Source organism: Onychostoma macrolepis, chromosome 02 (genome assembly GCF_012432095.1).
Source record: "Onychostoma macrolepis isolate SWU-2019 chromosome 02, ASM1243209v1, whole genome shotgun sequence".
Lineage (NCBI taxonomy): Eukaryota > Metazoa > Chordata > Actinopteri > Cypriniformes > Cyprinidae > Onychostoma > Onychostoma macrolepis.
In genome coordinates, this window is record NC_081156.1 from 13,577,304 (window position 1) to 13,594,376 (window position 17,073).

Below are 17,073 nucleotides of genomic sequence, written 5' to 3' on the forward strand. Positions count from 1 at the left end.
TATATATATATAATCTGTCAAGCGATTAATTGCATCCAAAATAAAAGTTTTTGTTCAAATAAGTATTTGGTCACCTACAAACAAGCAAGATTTCTGGCTCTCACAGACCTGTAACTTCTTCTTTAAGAGGCTCCTCTGTCCTCCACTCGTTACCTGTATTAATGGCATCTGTTTGAACTTGTTATCAGTATAAAAGACACCTGTCCACAACCTCAAACAGTCCAACTCCAAACTCCACCATGGCCAAGACCAAAGAGCTGTCAAAGGACACCAGAAACAAAATTGTAGACCTGCACCAGGCTGGGAAGACTGAATCTGCAATAGGTAAGCAGCTTGGTGTGAAGAAATCAACTGTGGGAGCAATTATTAGAAAATGGAAGACATACAAGACCACTGATAATCTCCTCGATCTGGGGCTCCACGAAGATCTCACCCGTGGGGTCAAAATGATCACAAGAACTGTGAGCAAAATCCCAGAACCACACGGGGGACCTAGTGAATGACCTGCAGAGAGCTGGGACCAAAGTAACAAAGGCTACCATCAGTAACACACTGCGCCACCAGGGACTCAAATCCTGCAGTGCCAGACGTGTCCCCTGCTTAAGCCAGTACATGTCTGGGCCCGTCTGAAGTTTGCTAGAGAGCATTTGGATGATCATATGGTCAGATGAAACCAAAATAGAACTTTTGGTAAAAACTCAACTTGTCGTGTTTGGAGGAGAAAGAATGCTGAGTTGCATCCAAAGAACACCATACCTACTGTGAAGCATGGGGTGGAAACATCATGCTTTGGGGCTGTTTTTCTGCAAAGGGACCAGGACGACTGATCCGTAAACGAAAGAATGAATGGGGCCATGTATCGTGAGATTTTGAGTGAAAACCTCCTTCCATCAGCAAGGGCATTGAAGATGAAACGTGGCTGGGTCTTTCAGCATGACAATGATCCCAAACATACCGCCCGGGCAACGAAGGAGTGGCTTCGTAAGAAGCATTTCAAGGTCCTGAAGTGGCCTAGTCAGTCTCCAGATCTCAACCCCATCGAAAATGTTTGGAGTCCGTGTTGCCCAGCGACAGCCCCAAAACATTACTGCTCTAGAGGAGATCTGCATGGAGGAATGGGCCAAAATACCAGCAACAGTGTGTGAAAACCTTGAAGACTTACAGAAAACGTTTGACCTCTGTCATTGCCAACAAAGGGTATATAACAAAGTATTGAGATGAAATTTTGTTATTGACCAAATACTTATTTTCCACCATAATTTGCAAATAAATTCTTTAAAAATCCTACAATGTGATTTTCTGGATTTTTTTTTTCTCATTTTGTCTCTCATAGTTGAGGTATACCTATGATGAAAATTACAGGCCTCTCTCATCTTTTTAAGTGGGAGCCACCAATTGGTGGCTGACTAAATACTTTTTGCCCCACTGTATATATATATATATATATATATATATATATATATATATATATAAACTGTATATATTTATATATGATATCTGCATGAATCTAGGTCAGTTTTCTTTTCCTTCATTAAACAGGACTTAGCCCAGTATGTAAATGAGGTGAAAAGAGACGTTGAGACTCTGAGGGAGATTGATCAGTATCAGAGATCCATTGAGAATTTGGTAAGTTGTACACAATAAACATGACCTCTGCTTTAAAAAGCATAGTTTACTCATGTCATCATTGTTTTCCTGTCTGTCCATGAATGTCCCTTCACAGAACCAGTGCTTACTTTTTTATGGAAGACCGAAGGGTGACGGTGAAGTCCGTTTGGTGTCAAATGTGGACAAGCGCAGACAGGACAGGTGAGGCTTAAGGCAAAAACCTTGCAATCCACTCTTGCTTTTACTTTCATGCCACGTCATGACGTGTCTGTTGCAGACACATTTTTTTGTTCGACGTCGCTGTAATTGTCTGCAAGAGGCGCGGGGACAACTATGAGATGAAGGAAGTGATCGACCTCAACCATTTCAAGATCACCAATAACCCCACTACTGATAAGGACTGCAGAAAGGTCAGTGAGAAACACAGTAACAGGAATGTTTGTAGACTCAGGAAACTGCGCCTAAACATCAAACAGTCATATTTTTCTCATGATCCCAGCATCTGCTATTCATCATATTGTTCCATTCTGAAGGGTTTTATAGAGGTCGGACTAGCACAATTCAAGTGTTCTGTAGAATAGAAATCATTCTGGTACTTGCCTTCTCCACAGATGGCTCCAGTAACTCTCCTTTAGATCTCCTTTGAACTGTTAGTGTCATAGAATAAAGTCTTTGCTGATTTTTTTTTTTCCCTCTTTTAAAATGTTTATGTCCTCTAGGTTGCTGTAGGATATTCCAGTAATATCCAAACCATTTTAAGGACAGCGTGACTTACCAAAGTGCATTTTTATGTAAATTAGTTGTGCTGTTGTAAGGTCTTTAAAACGCTTAAGTCAGTAAAATATTCACATGCAGAACATAGGAAAAGTTGAGGTCTTCATCATTTTTGATATACATGCTTTCAAAATGTTCTTAGATCAAGTAAATAATGCTAAGAAAACAACAAACAAATGTTTGAACAACGTTCAGAAACTATTGCTTCTCAATGCAGCTTTTCAGTTACAATATAATCTTTTTTTTTCTTTTTTTTTTAAAGCCAACAGATATAGCAGCTGAGTTGGATTAATGCATTTCTTCATTTAAATAGGCTTATACTAAAAAAAGATTTTGTGAGTGTTGTCTCCTGAGTATTCATGAGATGAGAAATCATGCGATGCCCTTTTGTTGTTGTCTTTGCTCTCCATATACATTTCTTACAGAGAGGAATAACAATACTGAACTATTTAAAACCATGTAAATAAAGAAAACAACTTTCACATAACTATTCAGGTTATTATTCCAATAAATCTTCCTAGTTATTTAATTTAAATATTACTTTAAATTGATACACCAACATAAGGTTTTAAAATGTTTTAAGTATTTTTAATATTTTTCTGAAACTTATTTGGAATATATTTATATTATAAATTAAATATATTTAAAATATAATAAATAATAATATAACATTTCAATCTCGAATCGCATGTACTTATTTTAAATGAAATAAGCATATATATATATATATATATATATATATATATATATAAAATATATTTTAATTTGTAATGTGTGTGTGTACTTAAAAAAAAAAAAAAAAAAAAAATGTGTGTGTGTGTGTGTGAACTGTGAGCCAACATATGAGTCACTTGTCATTCAACAACCTGAGATTTTAACAGCCAGGCCTTTAAAAAAAAAAAATAATAATAATTCAGCCTGTCCCTTAGACTGTAATGGTGAGTGTAACTAATATCAGGCTGGAGAGCCCATCGCAGATCGCAGACTGTGGCAGACAGATGTTACTGTTCTTTATAAGGGTTGATGGATGGTGACAGATTGCTGCAGCATGTCAAGTTAAATTCTGCATGCTGAACCAACCGCTATGGAAAGACTTGGTTGCTTTTGACGATAAACAGTCTAAAGTCTGTGTTCATTGTGCAGAGTTTTCCACATCATGTGAATCAGAAGTGGCCATAGTAAGTGTAGTGTGCATTGAGGTTGCAGAGCTGTGTACTCAGATCGATGTGTTTTTTTTTTGAGTCTGTTAAGGTGGACAGCTCAACCTCAGGTTACCTTTGGTTTCTGATGTTCTTTTGGGGCTTGGCAATAGTGATACAGATGTAAAAATAATGTGGATATATCTTTAAACTTTTGATATTTTTTTCTCTTTTATGCCTTTCGCCAAAAGGAAGGTTTCTTCTGAACAGATGGTCTGGTGAAATCTGTCTCAAGGAGACCTTGGCCAGGCAAAGCCCCGCTGGCTTTTCTGTTTGAAGTGCCTTTCTGCCCCTCCTCAGGACACATACACACACTTACACTGATGCATCTTATTCCTTCACGTCTTTGATAAGACCTGTACCCAACTGCAAACTGTCTCCAAAACACATGCCCACAGACATTGACACATTGGAAATCTTTAAAAATATAGTGAAACTTCGCAACAAACATCATTAATAACTTTTATAAATATGATCACATAATGCTCAAAACAGTAGTTTTAGAGGAAAGAAAAGTTACTGATGGTTTGCTTGCTTATGTTGCAAACATACTAGGGCTTTAACAATTAAAAAACAAACAACAAAAAAAAAAACCTAGAGTGCAGTTTCATTGACTGCAGTGACTTTAACCAGAAATCTTGAGTCTGGATTTAATTTAAAAATTACAATTATGAATTGGTTGATGTTTTTTCCAATTAACTGAAAGATGAGAATTTTGTTTTAATATTTATTCCATATTTTGAATTAGCTTAAACAGTTTTTTTTTTCAAATAAATTTTAGTTTAAGTTTGAATAATTTTGTGTTTTTGTCATTTTTATTACTTTTTAAAATATTTCTCTTTAGCGTTAATTTATTTGTGTAGCAGTTTTAATAATTTTAGTATTCAGTCATATTACTTATATTACCCATAACATAACTGCATATTTAGCAAGAATTCATGTTAAACATATTTAGCTAGTTTGATAGCGAAGGATCACTCAAATCAGAAAGAATGTGAAGGCTATGATAGTTCTCAAGGAATTTGTTTGTTCCTTCTAGATACTGAATATTTTCAGCTGAAAGCATGATTTAAACAAGTACTACAACACTTATTCACACGCAATCGCTCTCTCAATAATGCATTCAAAAAGTTTTTAAAGTAATATTTTTTTTATTTTATTTTTATTTTATTTCAACTACCGAAAAATAAATGTTTAATAGTTTTAGCTTTACTTAACAATAACACACTGGACTGGTTAGTGGCTAGGGTGAGATGCTGCAACATGACCCTCAGTAGTGTGCATAAATGCTACACCACACAAACTTACACATGAACACACACACTTTCGCATACACACTGAATGGTAATAGTTAGTGATGAGTGTGTCCACTCCCCCAAGGTTGCCTCTGGCTGTCTATTGCTGTGTAAAATAAAATGAGCCCCCTTTTCCCTCACCCACCAACCCTCACTGCCATCATCCATCACAACTTTAAACCAAACACCATAACCCCTTAATATTCTAATACAGCAAATTTATGTCGTTTTTTTTTTTTTTACAAAATGTCTTGAGGTATATCGATATTGAAAAGTTAGATCTTTACATGTAAGTCTAATTTGTATTTTTAGCAGTTATTTTGTTATTTGTCTTGTCCTCTGGCAGTGGTGCTACGGGTTCTACCTCACTCACCAGCAGGGGCAGAGTGGATTTGAGTTCCTGTTCAAGACAAAAGAGCTGAAGAAGAAATGGCTGGACCAGTTTGAGATGGCCATGTGAGTTTGAAACCCCAAATCACAAATCTGTCACCACCCTCATGTCGCCCCCAAACCTGAATGACTTTCTTTGCTCGGTGGAACTCAAAAGGAGACATTTTGTTTTGCTCTTTTCTGTGCAATTTCAATAAAGAACCAAAGAATTCAAGCTTAAAAAACACAGAAGGTATCGGGTGGCACAAACATAAATTTAAGTTCATTGCTGTAATTTTGGCACTGTTCTGTGACGTGTGACAAACTCAGAATTCCATGAAAGCAGGATCTAAACGCAAGAGGTACTTCATTGAACTCAGGGGAAGACAATCAAGGGAGCCAATCAACAAAAAGACTACAAATGGAAAAAGACCAGACATAGAAAACAACTTGAACATGAAAGTCCAATACAATTTCTTACAAACAAACTGTTTTTCACTTCACAAGATGCTAATTGATGGACTGAAGTCGTGTCAATTACTTGTTGATTATTTTGTTGTTTTTATCATCCATTTGAACTCTCATTCTGACAGCACCCATTCACTGCAGTGAATCCACTGCTGAGCAAGATATGTAATGCTAAATTTCCCCACATGCATTCTGATCTGTTCTGGTTTACAATATGTCATAATGGACCACTTTTATGAGGGTGAGTAAATGAAAAAAAATTTCATTTTAAATGAAATAAATTTTAGGTGACCTTTCACGCTGCATTCAAATGCTCCCTGGAGCTTTGGTCAATGCAAATTCCAGAGTAGTGACAATATGAATCTACTTTTTTAAGTTAGAAAGAGGAAACATTTGCACACATCATCTTACTTTCAATAAGGCATTCAATGTTTTTATGATGATGTCATTTGATGTCAAGCAGCTTACTTCGTTCTAGTACATGGTGACATCCTGTGCCTGGGATGCTGTTGAGATTTGATTGCACAATGTATTTACTCTGGAAGAAATGAAAAGAGACGGAGAGGAAAACTAACGAGAGTTCTGATTTAGAAATTGTGTAGGTTAAAGAGGATACGCTGTCCCTTGTGCCGAGAGTCTGTAATGATGTTTCCCCTCCTGCTTGATTTATGTCACCCTTTAAAAATGTGTTTCTGTACACGCACGTATACGTGTGGTTGACTGCATGATGATCTGAAGGGTGCATTCAAACAACAAATTACACCTGCCGCATGCACACAGCTCTCTTGATGCAAGAATCAATCTTAGAGTCGTTCGGGTAAAGAGCTTCCCCACTGCTCTCATTCGTGCCTAGAATTGGAAGGTCTGGTCCTGGCCCCATGGGCCACAACATTCACCAGCGCTTGGCCCCCTGTTCACTCTGTCCTCTTAAACATGCAGTTTGTCACATGCTCATTTTTCCAATTAGCCAACTTTGCACCATTGGTTTACCGTATTTCTGATTTTCCATTTCAGATCTAATATTCGGCCTGAGAATGCCACATTTAACTCTCACCACTTCAGGATGCACACTTTTGAGAGGGCCACCAGCTGCAGCTCCTGTCATATGCTTCTCAGGTGAGCTGACTTTACACTACTAAGACATTTTGTGTGCTGAAATACGTTAAAGGGGTCATAAACTGAGAAACCAAAATTTCCTTGATCTTTTGACATATAAGAGGTCATTGTACAATAAAAAACATCCTGTAAGTTTCAGAACTCAAAACTTTGTTGTTAGTCTAAAAACCCCTTATATTGAAGGCAATCTGCCAAAACGACTGTTCTACTCTATGATTCTACTCTATGATGCTAGAGACGTAACCATACGTAACCTGAGATGCTCCCTTCTGAGGGAACTTCGAACTGCATCCTCTAGCGGTTGCTATGGGGAACGGTATACCCATGCTGAGGAGAGTGCATGCCACACACCAAGGCGAGCACTAAGTACCAACTCTACCAAGGTTATGGGAGTTGCCCCTAGTATGCCTTGACGGCTGTCAAAGACACACAATCCCTTTTGCCCATAGGCCTGAGCTGCATACCCAACGAACTTACCTGTTAAGGGCTGGGCTTGAGGAAGCCTGAATCCAGGGCAGAGCTCGAAGGCTTGGAATCAGAAACAAAGAGATTCCTTTAAAGGGCACCTGTTATGCAAAATCCACTTTTACATGGTGTTTGGACATAAATGTGTGTGTTAGTGAGGCCGAGACAGGCCTAGGAACCCCATGTGATTATGAAATGCTCAAGGGAGCAGTTACTTAGTTCAGCGGAAAGCCTGCGTGCGCAGAGCGCATGTGGCCTGGAAAAGGCGACCTCATTGAAAAACCCTCCAACTGAGGGGAGCATCGCCAACTCAACCAGAGTAGTCACAGGATAGGTTCCAGAGCATTATACTCATACATAACTTGAAGGAGCGAAGCACCCAACTCTCCAAATGAGAGGGGGACACAGACGCTTGACTTGGGAGCAGTGTGCTCATAGATGACCCTCTAGTGTGAGGGGTTCAACCACAGGAGCAGCCTATCAGGGAGGCGGAAAAGGGCCTAACAACCTGGTATTGCTGTCTCACGGAGCTCTGGGGAGGCTGAGAGGGAAATTCAGCTGCTCAGGAGGGAGCGGCGTGCTCATAGGTCACCCTCTAGAGCAGGGTTCCTCAAATCTTACCCTGGAGGTCCAATCCACTGCAGATGTTTAGCTCCAACCCTGATCAAACTCACCTGTCTGTGATTTTCTAATGATCCTGAAGACATTGATTAGCATGTTCAGGTGTGTTTGATTAGGGTTACAGCTAAACTCTGCAGGAAAGTGGATCTCAAGGTCCAGATTTGAGGAGCCCTGCTCTAGAGCAATGGTCAGCAACAGCCAAAACTGGCCCGCCAGGAATAATATCTGCACCCGCACCCGCAGGCAGATTATTTTGATAGCGGCAGGTTCTGAAATAGATCTGTCATGACAGCAACTGTTACTCACAATCAGAGTATGCGAATGGAGCGCGGAGTGGAGCGATGTGATTTTGACTGGAGTGAGGAGTGGATTTTTTAAAAGTCAGAGCATCGTGGTTATCACTCTCTCCAAGAGCGCTCCACCACCGCTCCATCACGAGTACAATTCATGCCAACAGCCCATAACATAACTGCATATTTAGCAAGAATTCACGTTAAACATATTTAGCTAGTTTGATAGCAAAGGATCACTCAAATCAGAAAGAATGTGAAGGCTATGATAGTTCTCAAGGAATTTGTTTGTTCCTTCTAGATACTGAATATTTTCAGTTGAAAGCATGATTTAAGTACTACAACACTTATTCACACGCAGTCGCTCTCTCAATAATGCATTCAAAAAAATCTGCAAGAAATGCATCGGTCCGTAGGTAAAAATAACTGACGAAAACATACTGTTATTTTCATCATAAACGACATTTGTACCACAAAAACAGCAATCATGCTATTAGCTTGTCATGTGGTAGGAAAAAAGTTTACACACTAGTATTCCAATAAGCCACTTTGAAAGTCTCCTGTTATTTTATTTTTTAATGTACGTTACGAACAGAATTGATATTTCAAACCTACTGAAATAGGTAGCCGCAGAGCGGTGTTTCTGATATCAGCGAGCGAGGAATGGAGCAGGAGCGGGAAATGATAAACCCAGAGCGGAACTGGAGCAGAGTGATTATTAAATGCTCTGAGCGCGGAGGGGAAATTGTTGACGCTCCACTCCGCTCACATACTCTGCCAGACACCGCCACACAAATGTGGCTTTTTGTTAATGACTGTCCTACTACAGGATTTAACACAGAGTAACAGCTCACTACCAGTTACAAAAGACATTGTAACAGTCTGTCACAGGCAACTCTAGTTGCATTTTTCATCAATTCATTTCTTAAATTATCCTTTGACTATGTTCTGGCCCGCCATCTAGTGGCTAATTTTTTTTTGGCCCGATGCCAAACTTACTTGCTGACCCCTGCTCTAGAGCAAGGGGAGCACTGCTAAACTCGACCTTCAGAGCAGCCTAACAGGGAGGCAGAAAGTCCTAACAACCTGGCTTAGTTGCTTAATGGAGCTCTAAGAAGTGGAGAACTTGACCCACAGAACGAGATGCGAATTCAACGCTCGGATGGGAGCAGCGTGCTCATAGGTGACCCTCTATGCTGAGGGGAGCACTGCTAGCTCAACCCGAAAGCAGCCCACCAGGGAGGCAGAAGGTGACCTAACAACTTGGAGTGGCTGCCAACCAGAGCTCCAGAGAGCGGAGGCTCAGGTCTCTGAATGGGAGAGGAACTCAGACGCTCGCAAGTGACTCTCCAGGAAGAGGGGAGCACTTCTAAGCTCAACTAAAAGAGCAGCCTAACAGGGAGGCAGAGCGTGTCCTAACAACCTGAGGTGGCTGCTCAACGGAGCTCCAGGCACAGGAGGACTCTGTGAGAGGAGAACTCAGATGCTCAATTGGGAGCAGCATGCTCAAAGGTGACCCTCTAGGTCGAAAGGTGCACTGCTAGGCTCAACCTGCTCCAGGAGCAGAGGGCTTGACTCTCAGTAATGAGAGAAGAACCCAGCTCGACCGGAATGAGTGGTCAATTAGCCTAGGGGTAGGGTTCCTAACTCTCAGGTGGAGCGGAGGACTCACATGATCTGCTTAGGATCGGTGAGCTCATAAAAGACTCTCCCACATTAAAGGGAGCACTGCCAAGTGATGCCCCAACTGCCCAGATGGGGCATCAGGAATGGGATCCAGCTTAGAAGGGGATAACGTGTTCCAACAGGGAGCAGCAGGCTTTCACCATAAAGACAACTAAGCAAGTAGGCAACAGGGACGGGCCTGACAACTCAGTATGGTTGCACATGGAGTTCTCAGGAGCGGCACTCTCGGCTCTCAGGCTGAGGCAGGCCCTCATAGCTCATTCTGGGAGCGGTAGGCTTAGCTAACCCTCGCAGCGCAGGGAGCAATTCCTAGCTCGGAATATTCCACATGTACTGCCCTGCTCAACCTGAAAGCTACCCCCTCAAGGAGACTCGGAGGGCTTTGGAGGTTGTAACGTTAAGATTAGGGAACCAGGTTCTGTGCCGATGACCTACTCACAAGTAGCCTTTAAGCTAGCAAGAGGGGAGTACGGTCAAGCCCCTAGCCCCAGAGAGCATGATACTCTACCACACCCAACTGTGGGAACAGGAGCACCAGCTCAGTTCAGGGCCAAGCATAAGGAGGCTCACAAGCCAACACTTGAGCACAGAGAGTCATACAACCCTGAATGAAAGTAAAGGCACAGCAAATTGGCTCCCGGAGTGCAGTATAATGTGGTTATCTGATAAGGACGTGATATAAATCATATGTCCAACAACTGCAAACAGATATCCACATTATACAATTCCTTATATATAAGGAATTATAAGCCGCTGGAAATTACTGATAGAGAAAATATTTCCCGTCAAGTCCTTTCCATGCTCTGCCCACCAACCACGAATCGCTGGCAATGGACAGACAATTCTCAACGCAACCGCAACACGCAGCATACATTCTGCTAAACACGCTTTGTTCACACACTAGATTACCTCAGATATCAAGCGAGAACAGAAACCGCTGCCGTGAATGCATCGCTATTCCCACAAGAGGCAAACGCACTTATGCAAACGCCATCTACAACCTTGGGTTCATGGTGAAGTACTCAACTCCCCACTCAGTAGTCCCGTGAATGCATCACGATGAGCACAAGCCGTCTCATTGTGAGTCGAGCATGTTCAATTCATGCTTATCCCTTACAAAGAAATAAGCAATGGATGCAATGAACACATTAAATTTTGAACAGATTCAAGCTTGCTCTGTACCACACATACAACACACGAGCCGTGTGACACTGCAGGTATCAGAGCAAAGCCACTGGCAAGAGAACACGCACTCCTAGTTGTGCTTAGCTTTCTATTAACATAAACAAACGGTCAGTGAAGATGAAGAAGAGGATGATGTGTTCTCCCGGTGCCCTTTTATACTGTGGTCGTGCCGATAATGACGTCATAGGCTGTCGCCGGCTAATGTTATTGTCGTGTTTAGATGTATGCTTCAGAATCAGAGTTTTCTTTGTGCCCTGTGTTTTCTGTTTGATATTTTTTGATAAAATATTTTGAATTAAAGCTGAGAGATTTCTGTCCCTTTATTGACAATCCAGGTAACCAAAAGTTTAATAATTCAAATATTGTAAAAAGTAGTCCATATGAATTGAGTGATTTAATCCAAGTCATAAATCATTTTATATGCATGTCAAGCTAGTAGGGTTGAGCTTAAACTGTATTTCATGAGCTCCATTAGGGGTGGGCGATATGACCATAATCTTATATCACTATATAAGTAATTTTATTTCACGGTAACGGTATCTTTATTTATCACAATATAGTTATTTTTTCTTTAAATTAGATATTTATCAAAATTTTTGATACCATAGAAATTTCATAATTATTGTCACAAGTGTCAATATCACCAAAAAACTAATACTAGCCTAAAAAAAGGTAAACAGTCAGCGATTAAATAAGAATAAGAAACTAGTTACAAGCAATAGGACCAAAAAACTACAGTAGAACAAATGAAACAAAAAAAAGAAATATACAGGGCCGTAGTTGGGGGCAGGTTGTACCCATGGGCCTTGTTTGAAATCATGTAAATAGCACAAATAAATAAATAGAACAAAGATACTAAAGTTTAGTAAGAAACCGCATAGTCAAGTGTGAAATATCATTGCATGGTTTTCACTGTATAAATTAAATATAGATCAATTCTTGTTAAAACTACAAAGTAATTCAGTAAAGAGCAGTGAGTGATTTTCTCTCTTTTAATTTCTTGGATTAACATTTAAAGACACCGACTGCAGCTAGTAAATTAGGCGTGGTCACTTTAAGAGACATAGCACAGCAACGTCATGTAAGCCTGTAACAGGCGATAAGAGACAATAGTCCAAAATTTCTACCGGTTAATCGTGTTATCGCCCACCCCAAGCTCCATGTATGTGCATTGATCAGTGTTGATATATAAATAAAATCCTAAATTTAATCTGTATGATATACAGTGTGGTTGTGTCTTTTCAGAAGTTAAATGGTTAAATGTGAGTCATTACTTTGCAGATTACTTTTAAAATGTTTTTATGAACTTTTTAAATAGTTTTGTTTACATGAACTTTCCATGGAGGGGGAGAAAAGTCCTAGGTTTTATTTGTTCATGTTTTGAAAGTTTAACAAAAGTCTTACAAATTTGGAACAACATGCTGATGAGTAATCTGCAAAAATGGCAGACTTTTCAACTATCTCTTTAAAGCTAAATGACATAAACTGAAAACCAGAAAACTTTGTATTTCACAATGTCTGCAATAGCCATTTATGCTATGTGCAACTGATTGAAGCCTCCTTCTGCTCTTCAGGGGAATTTTTAACCAAGGCTACCTTTGTCCTAAATGTGGAAACGGGGCTCATAAGGGTTGTCTTGGAAAACTAGGAGCCTGTGGAAGGGCAGGTAATGGTCGGTAAAGAGCCTCTGCATTAACCAAGTTGGCATTTCACTGTTCAAAGAATTATATGTATTCCTGGAATTTATACCCAGATAATTTCAGATTCTTTTTCATGTCAGAGATTCATGGGTTTTGAGACATACCATAAATATTTCAGTGAATGTTGTAATGTAACTGTCATACCATAGCCTGAAGGTAACAGAGATTTAATATTCCTTTACTATAGGAATAAAAGCTTAGGTATGCACAGTATATATGTACAGTATGTATGTATATATTATTTTCACAGAAGGCTGTGAAAATAAATCTGCATTGTTAATCCTTTTGATCTTTTATTTTTTTTTAAATCACAAAATCTAACCTTTCATTGGAGAATAAGAATTTTAAATGGGGGGAAATATCATTATAAAATAAATGTTTTTCTCTAATACACATTGGACACAATTAATGGTACTCTTTTATTTAATACTTTTTGAAACCTCCATTTGCCAAAATAACAACTTTGAGTTTTCTCCTATAATGCCTGATGAGGTTAGAGAACACCTGACAAGAGATCAGAGACCATTCCTTCATCCAGAATCACTCCAGACCCTTTAGATTCCCAGCTCCATGGTGGTTCTTCTCCTCTTCAGTTCACCCCACTACTTTTCTATAGGGTTCAGGTCAGGGAGCTGAAATGGCCATAGCAGAAGCTTGGTTTTGTGCCCAGTCACCCATTTTTGTGTTGTTTTTAAGGTTTGTTTTTGGATTATTTTCCATTGGGAAGATCCAAACATGGCCCATTATAATATTTCTAACAGAGTCAGTCACTTGTTGATTTTTTTATCTGTTAGTATTTGATAGAATCAAAGATGCCATGTGTCTAAACAAGATGTCCAGGACCTCCAGCAAAAATATAGGCCCACAACATTAAAAAATACAGCAGTATATTTTATTGTACACATGGGGTACTTTTTATCCCTGTGTTCACCAAACCCATCTTGAGTGTTTGCTGCTAAAAAGCTAATTTTTTTTTTTTAGTTACATTTGATCATAGAAGCCAGTGCCATTTGAAGTTCCAGTTGTGTCTGACAACTGAATATGCTGGGGATTGTTTTTGGATGAGAGCATTTTTTTTTTTTCTTGAAACCCTCCCAAACAAAATCTTAATTATTGCCCTGATGGTGGAAATGGGTCTAGCTCTTTTCTTAAAGTCACTTTCTAATTTGTGAAGCTCACTTCTGTCATGACAACTCTCGGAGGGATTGGCATGGTAATGTACATGACAATGTTAATGTATTTGGTCTTGGCGGAATAGATCTGCTACGCTGCTGCTGCTGCTGCCGAGTATCGAGACTTGCTACTGCTTATACATCCACAACATGCTGCTGTGAGCATGTAGGAAATATCATTTACCCCATATAGCATACTTGAATCACCTTGTAGCAGATATATACAGGTGGAGCTGGGGAAGATGGAGGGTTTCTGAAGTGTGCTGCCAAATTGCTACAGCAAACGAAAGCCAGGTATTTTAATATTGAGCAATGTGCTCATTGGCTACTGATACAGGAGAAAACCAATCAGCTGAGCCATATGATAATGATGTCATCAGGTCAGATTGAGTTGAACCTATCGGACTACGCCAACTTAAGAGTTTCATGCCAGAACTCTGTATTTTTCTTTTGCTGCACATAAGAAATATATTCTTTGGTTTTTCTCATTGTGATGGATGATTAACCCTCTGGGGTCTGAGGGTGTTTTGGGGCTCCGGAGAAGTTTTGACATGCCCTGACATTTGTGCTTTTTTCAGTTGCTTATAAACATTTTAATGGCTAAAGTCTAAAAACACTGTATTCAGCACAAACTGGGCTACAATAATATGTGAGCAGCATGTACGTACGTGATTGTGTTTTTGAGAAAACAACGTTTATGCGTGGTTAGAAAAAAACTAAAATTTTAAAGTAACTGAAATAAGGCCATAAAACACATACAGAACATTTGTTCTGGGCGTGACCTAATTAGAGATAATGAGACCAGACGGAAAAACTGGACATGTCCTTGGTTTCATAAGGTTTACTTTATCACAGAATATTTGTTTTCGGTAAGACTTACTTAATTTAAGAGTAGACATGTCGAGCTTTCTATAGATATATTTCTCATGTCTCTGTGAAGTATTTGCTGAGTTACAGTTCATTTTATTGACGTGTTTCAAAAAGCAGTTTGCGGAGACAGAGAAGACAGAGAGAGCACTGTTTGTTTTCTTTATTCTTCAAAAGCACAAAGTTTAGTTGTTATTATGAGTGTATACAAATAAAAGTAGACCCCTTACAGATTCGAATGGTGTATTGCTCTTATCTGTACGATCAAAAATGGCAGAGTAATTCAAGCTCATTTCGGCCTTATCAGGAAAATCTGCCTCAAAACGCGTATCCGCGTTTGTCGACCCCAGAGGGTTAAAGGAATTTGGCCTTTGTTTTCCCTCCTATTTATATTCCTTTGAATCAGGAAGCCATGGCTGGATAATTTCATGTTCATAATGGCCCTGGTGTGCTCAAAATTGTAAATATGAATGGGAATATACTTCACAGATACTTTACTCATAAGAATTTCTAGGGGTAGCCTACCAGTAATTGTGTCCAACGTGTATTTGAGAAAAACATTAATTTCATAATGAGATTTTCCCCTATTTTCAATTGTTTTAGTTAAATGAAAGGTTAGATTTTTGTGGATTTTTAAAAAAAATAAAAGATCAGAAGGATTAATAGTGCAGGTTTATTTTCACAGCCTTCTTTTATTATGTGTGTATATATATATATATATATATATATATATATATATATATATATATATATATATATATATATATACACAGTCATGGCCAAAAATATCGGCACCCTTGGTAAATATGATCAAAGAAGGCTGTGAAAATTAATCTGCAATGTTAATCCTTTTCATCTTTTATTTAAAAAATTTACAAAAATCTAACCTTTCATTGGATAATAAGAATTTAAAATGGGGGTAAATATCATTATGAAATAAATGTTTTTCTCAAATACACGTTGGACATAATTACTGGCACCCCTAGATGATTATAGCACTCCAGGGTGATTATGAACATGAAATTATCCAGCCATGGTTTCCTGTTTCACAGAAATATAAATAGGAGGGAAAACAAAGCCCAATTTCCCTTAATCATCCATCACAATGAGAAAAACCAAAGAATATATTTCTGATGTGCAGCAAAAGATAATTGAGCTTCACAAATTAGTGAAGTGGCTTTAAGAAAAGAGCTAGAGCAGTGAAAATTCCCATCTCCACCATCAGGGCAATAATTAAGAATTTCCAATCAACATAAAATGTTGCGAAACTGCCTGGAAGAGGACGTGTGTCTACATCATCCTAATGCATGGTGAGAAGGAGAGTTTGAGTGGTTAAAGACTCTCCAAGAACCACAGCTGGAGAATTGCAGAAAATAGTTAAGTCTCGGGGTCAGAAAACCTTTTTAAAAAATAGTCAAACAGCACCTACATCACCACATGTTGTTTGGGAGGGTTTCAAGAAAAATTCTCCTAGCTCATCCAAAAACAAACTCCAGCATATTCAGTTATCAGACACGACTGGAACTTCAAATGGGACTGGCTTCTATGGTCAGATGAAGCTAAAAAATTTGCTTTTTAGCAGCAAACATTCAAGATGGGTTTGGTGAACACAGGGATAAAAAGTACGCCATGTGTACAATGAAATATACTGCTGTATTTTTGATGTTGTGAGCCTATATTTCTGCTGGAGGTCCTGGACATCTTGTTTAGACACATGGCATCATGGATTCTATCAAATACCAACTGATAAAAAATCAAGTGACTGACTCTGTTAGAAATCTTATAATGGGCCATGTTTGGATCTTCCAACTGTAGGTTCCAACAAACCTCGAAAACAACACAAAAATGGGTCACTGAGCACAAAACCAAGCTTCTGCTATGGCCATTCCAGTCCTCTGACCTGAACCCTATAGAAAATGAGTGGGGTGAACTGAAGAGAAGAAGCACCAACATGGAGCTGGGAATCTAAAGGGTCTGGAGTGATTCTGGATGAAGGAATGGTCTCTGATCTCTTGTCAGGTGTTCTCTAACCTCATCAGGCATTATAGGAGAAAATTTAGAGCTGTTAAACTGGCAAATGGAGGTTTCAAAAAGTTTTGAATAAAAGGGTGCCGTTAATTGTGGCCAATGTGTATTAGAGAAAAACAATTATTTCATAATGATATTTCCCCCCATTTTAAATTCTTATTCTCCAATGAAAGGTTAGATTTTTGAGATTTTTTAAAATAAAAGATCAAAAGGATTAACAATGCAGATTA

At 39.0% G+C, this 17,073-nt stretch overlaps 1 protein-coding gene across 3 annotated transcripts in view; it reads left to right on the forward strand.

Moving 5' to 3' along the window:
• The window catches only part of vav3b (vav 3 guanine nucleotide exchange factor b), a 59,617-nt gene that overhangs the window by 19,811 nt on the left and 22,733 nt on the right, over positions 1-17,073 (forward strand). For all 3 annotated transcript variants that reach the window (XM_058759182.1, XM_058759167.1, XM_058759175.1), the window contains 6 exons: positions 1,540-1,626; positions 1,724-1,809; positions 1,886-2,018; positions 5,223-5,332; positions 6,728-6,829; positions 12,651-12,742. In XM_058759182.1, coding sequence (XP_058615165.1) covers positions 1,540-1,626; positions 1,724-1,809; positions 1,886-2,018; positions 5,223-5,332; positions 6,728-6,829; positions 12,651-12,742 — 610 coding nt within the window. The remainder of the gene's footprint in view (positions 1-1,539; positions 1,627-1,723; positions 1,810-1,885; positions 2,019-5,222; positions 5,333-6,727; positions 6,830-12,650; positions 12,743-17,073) is intronic.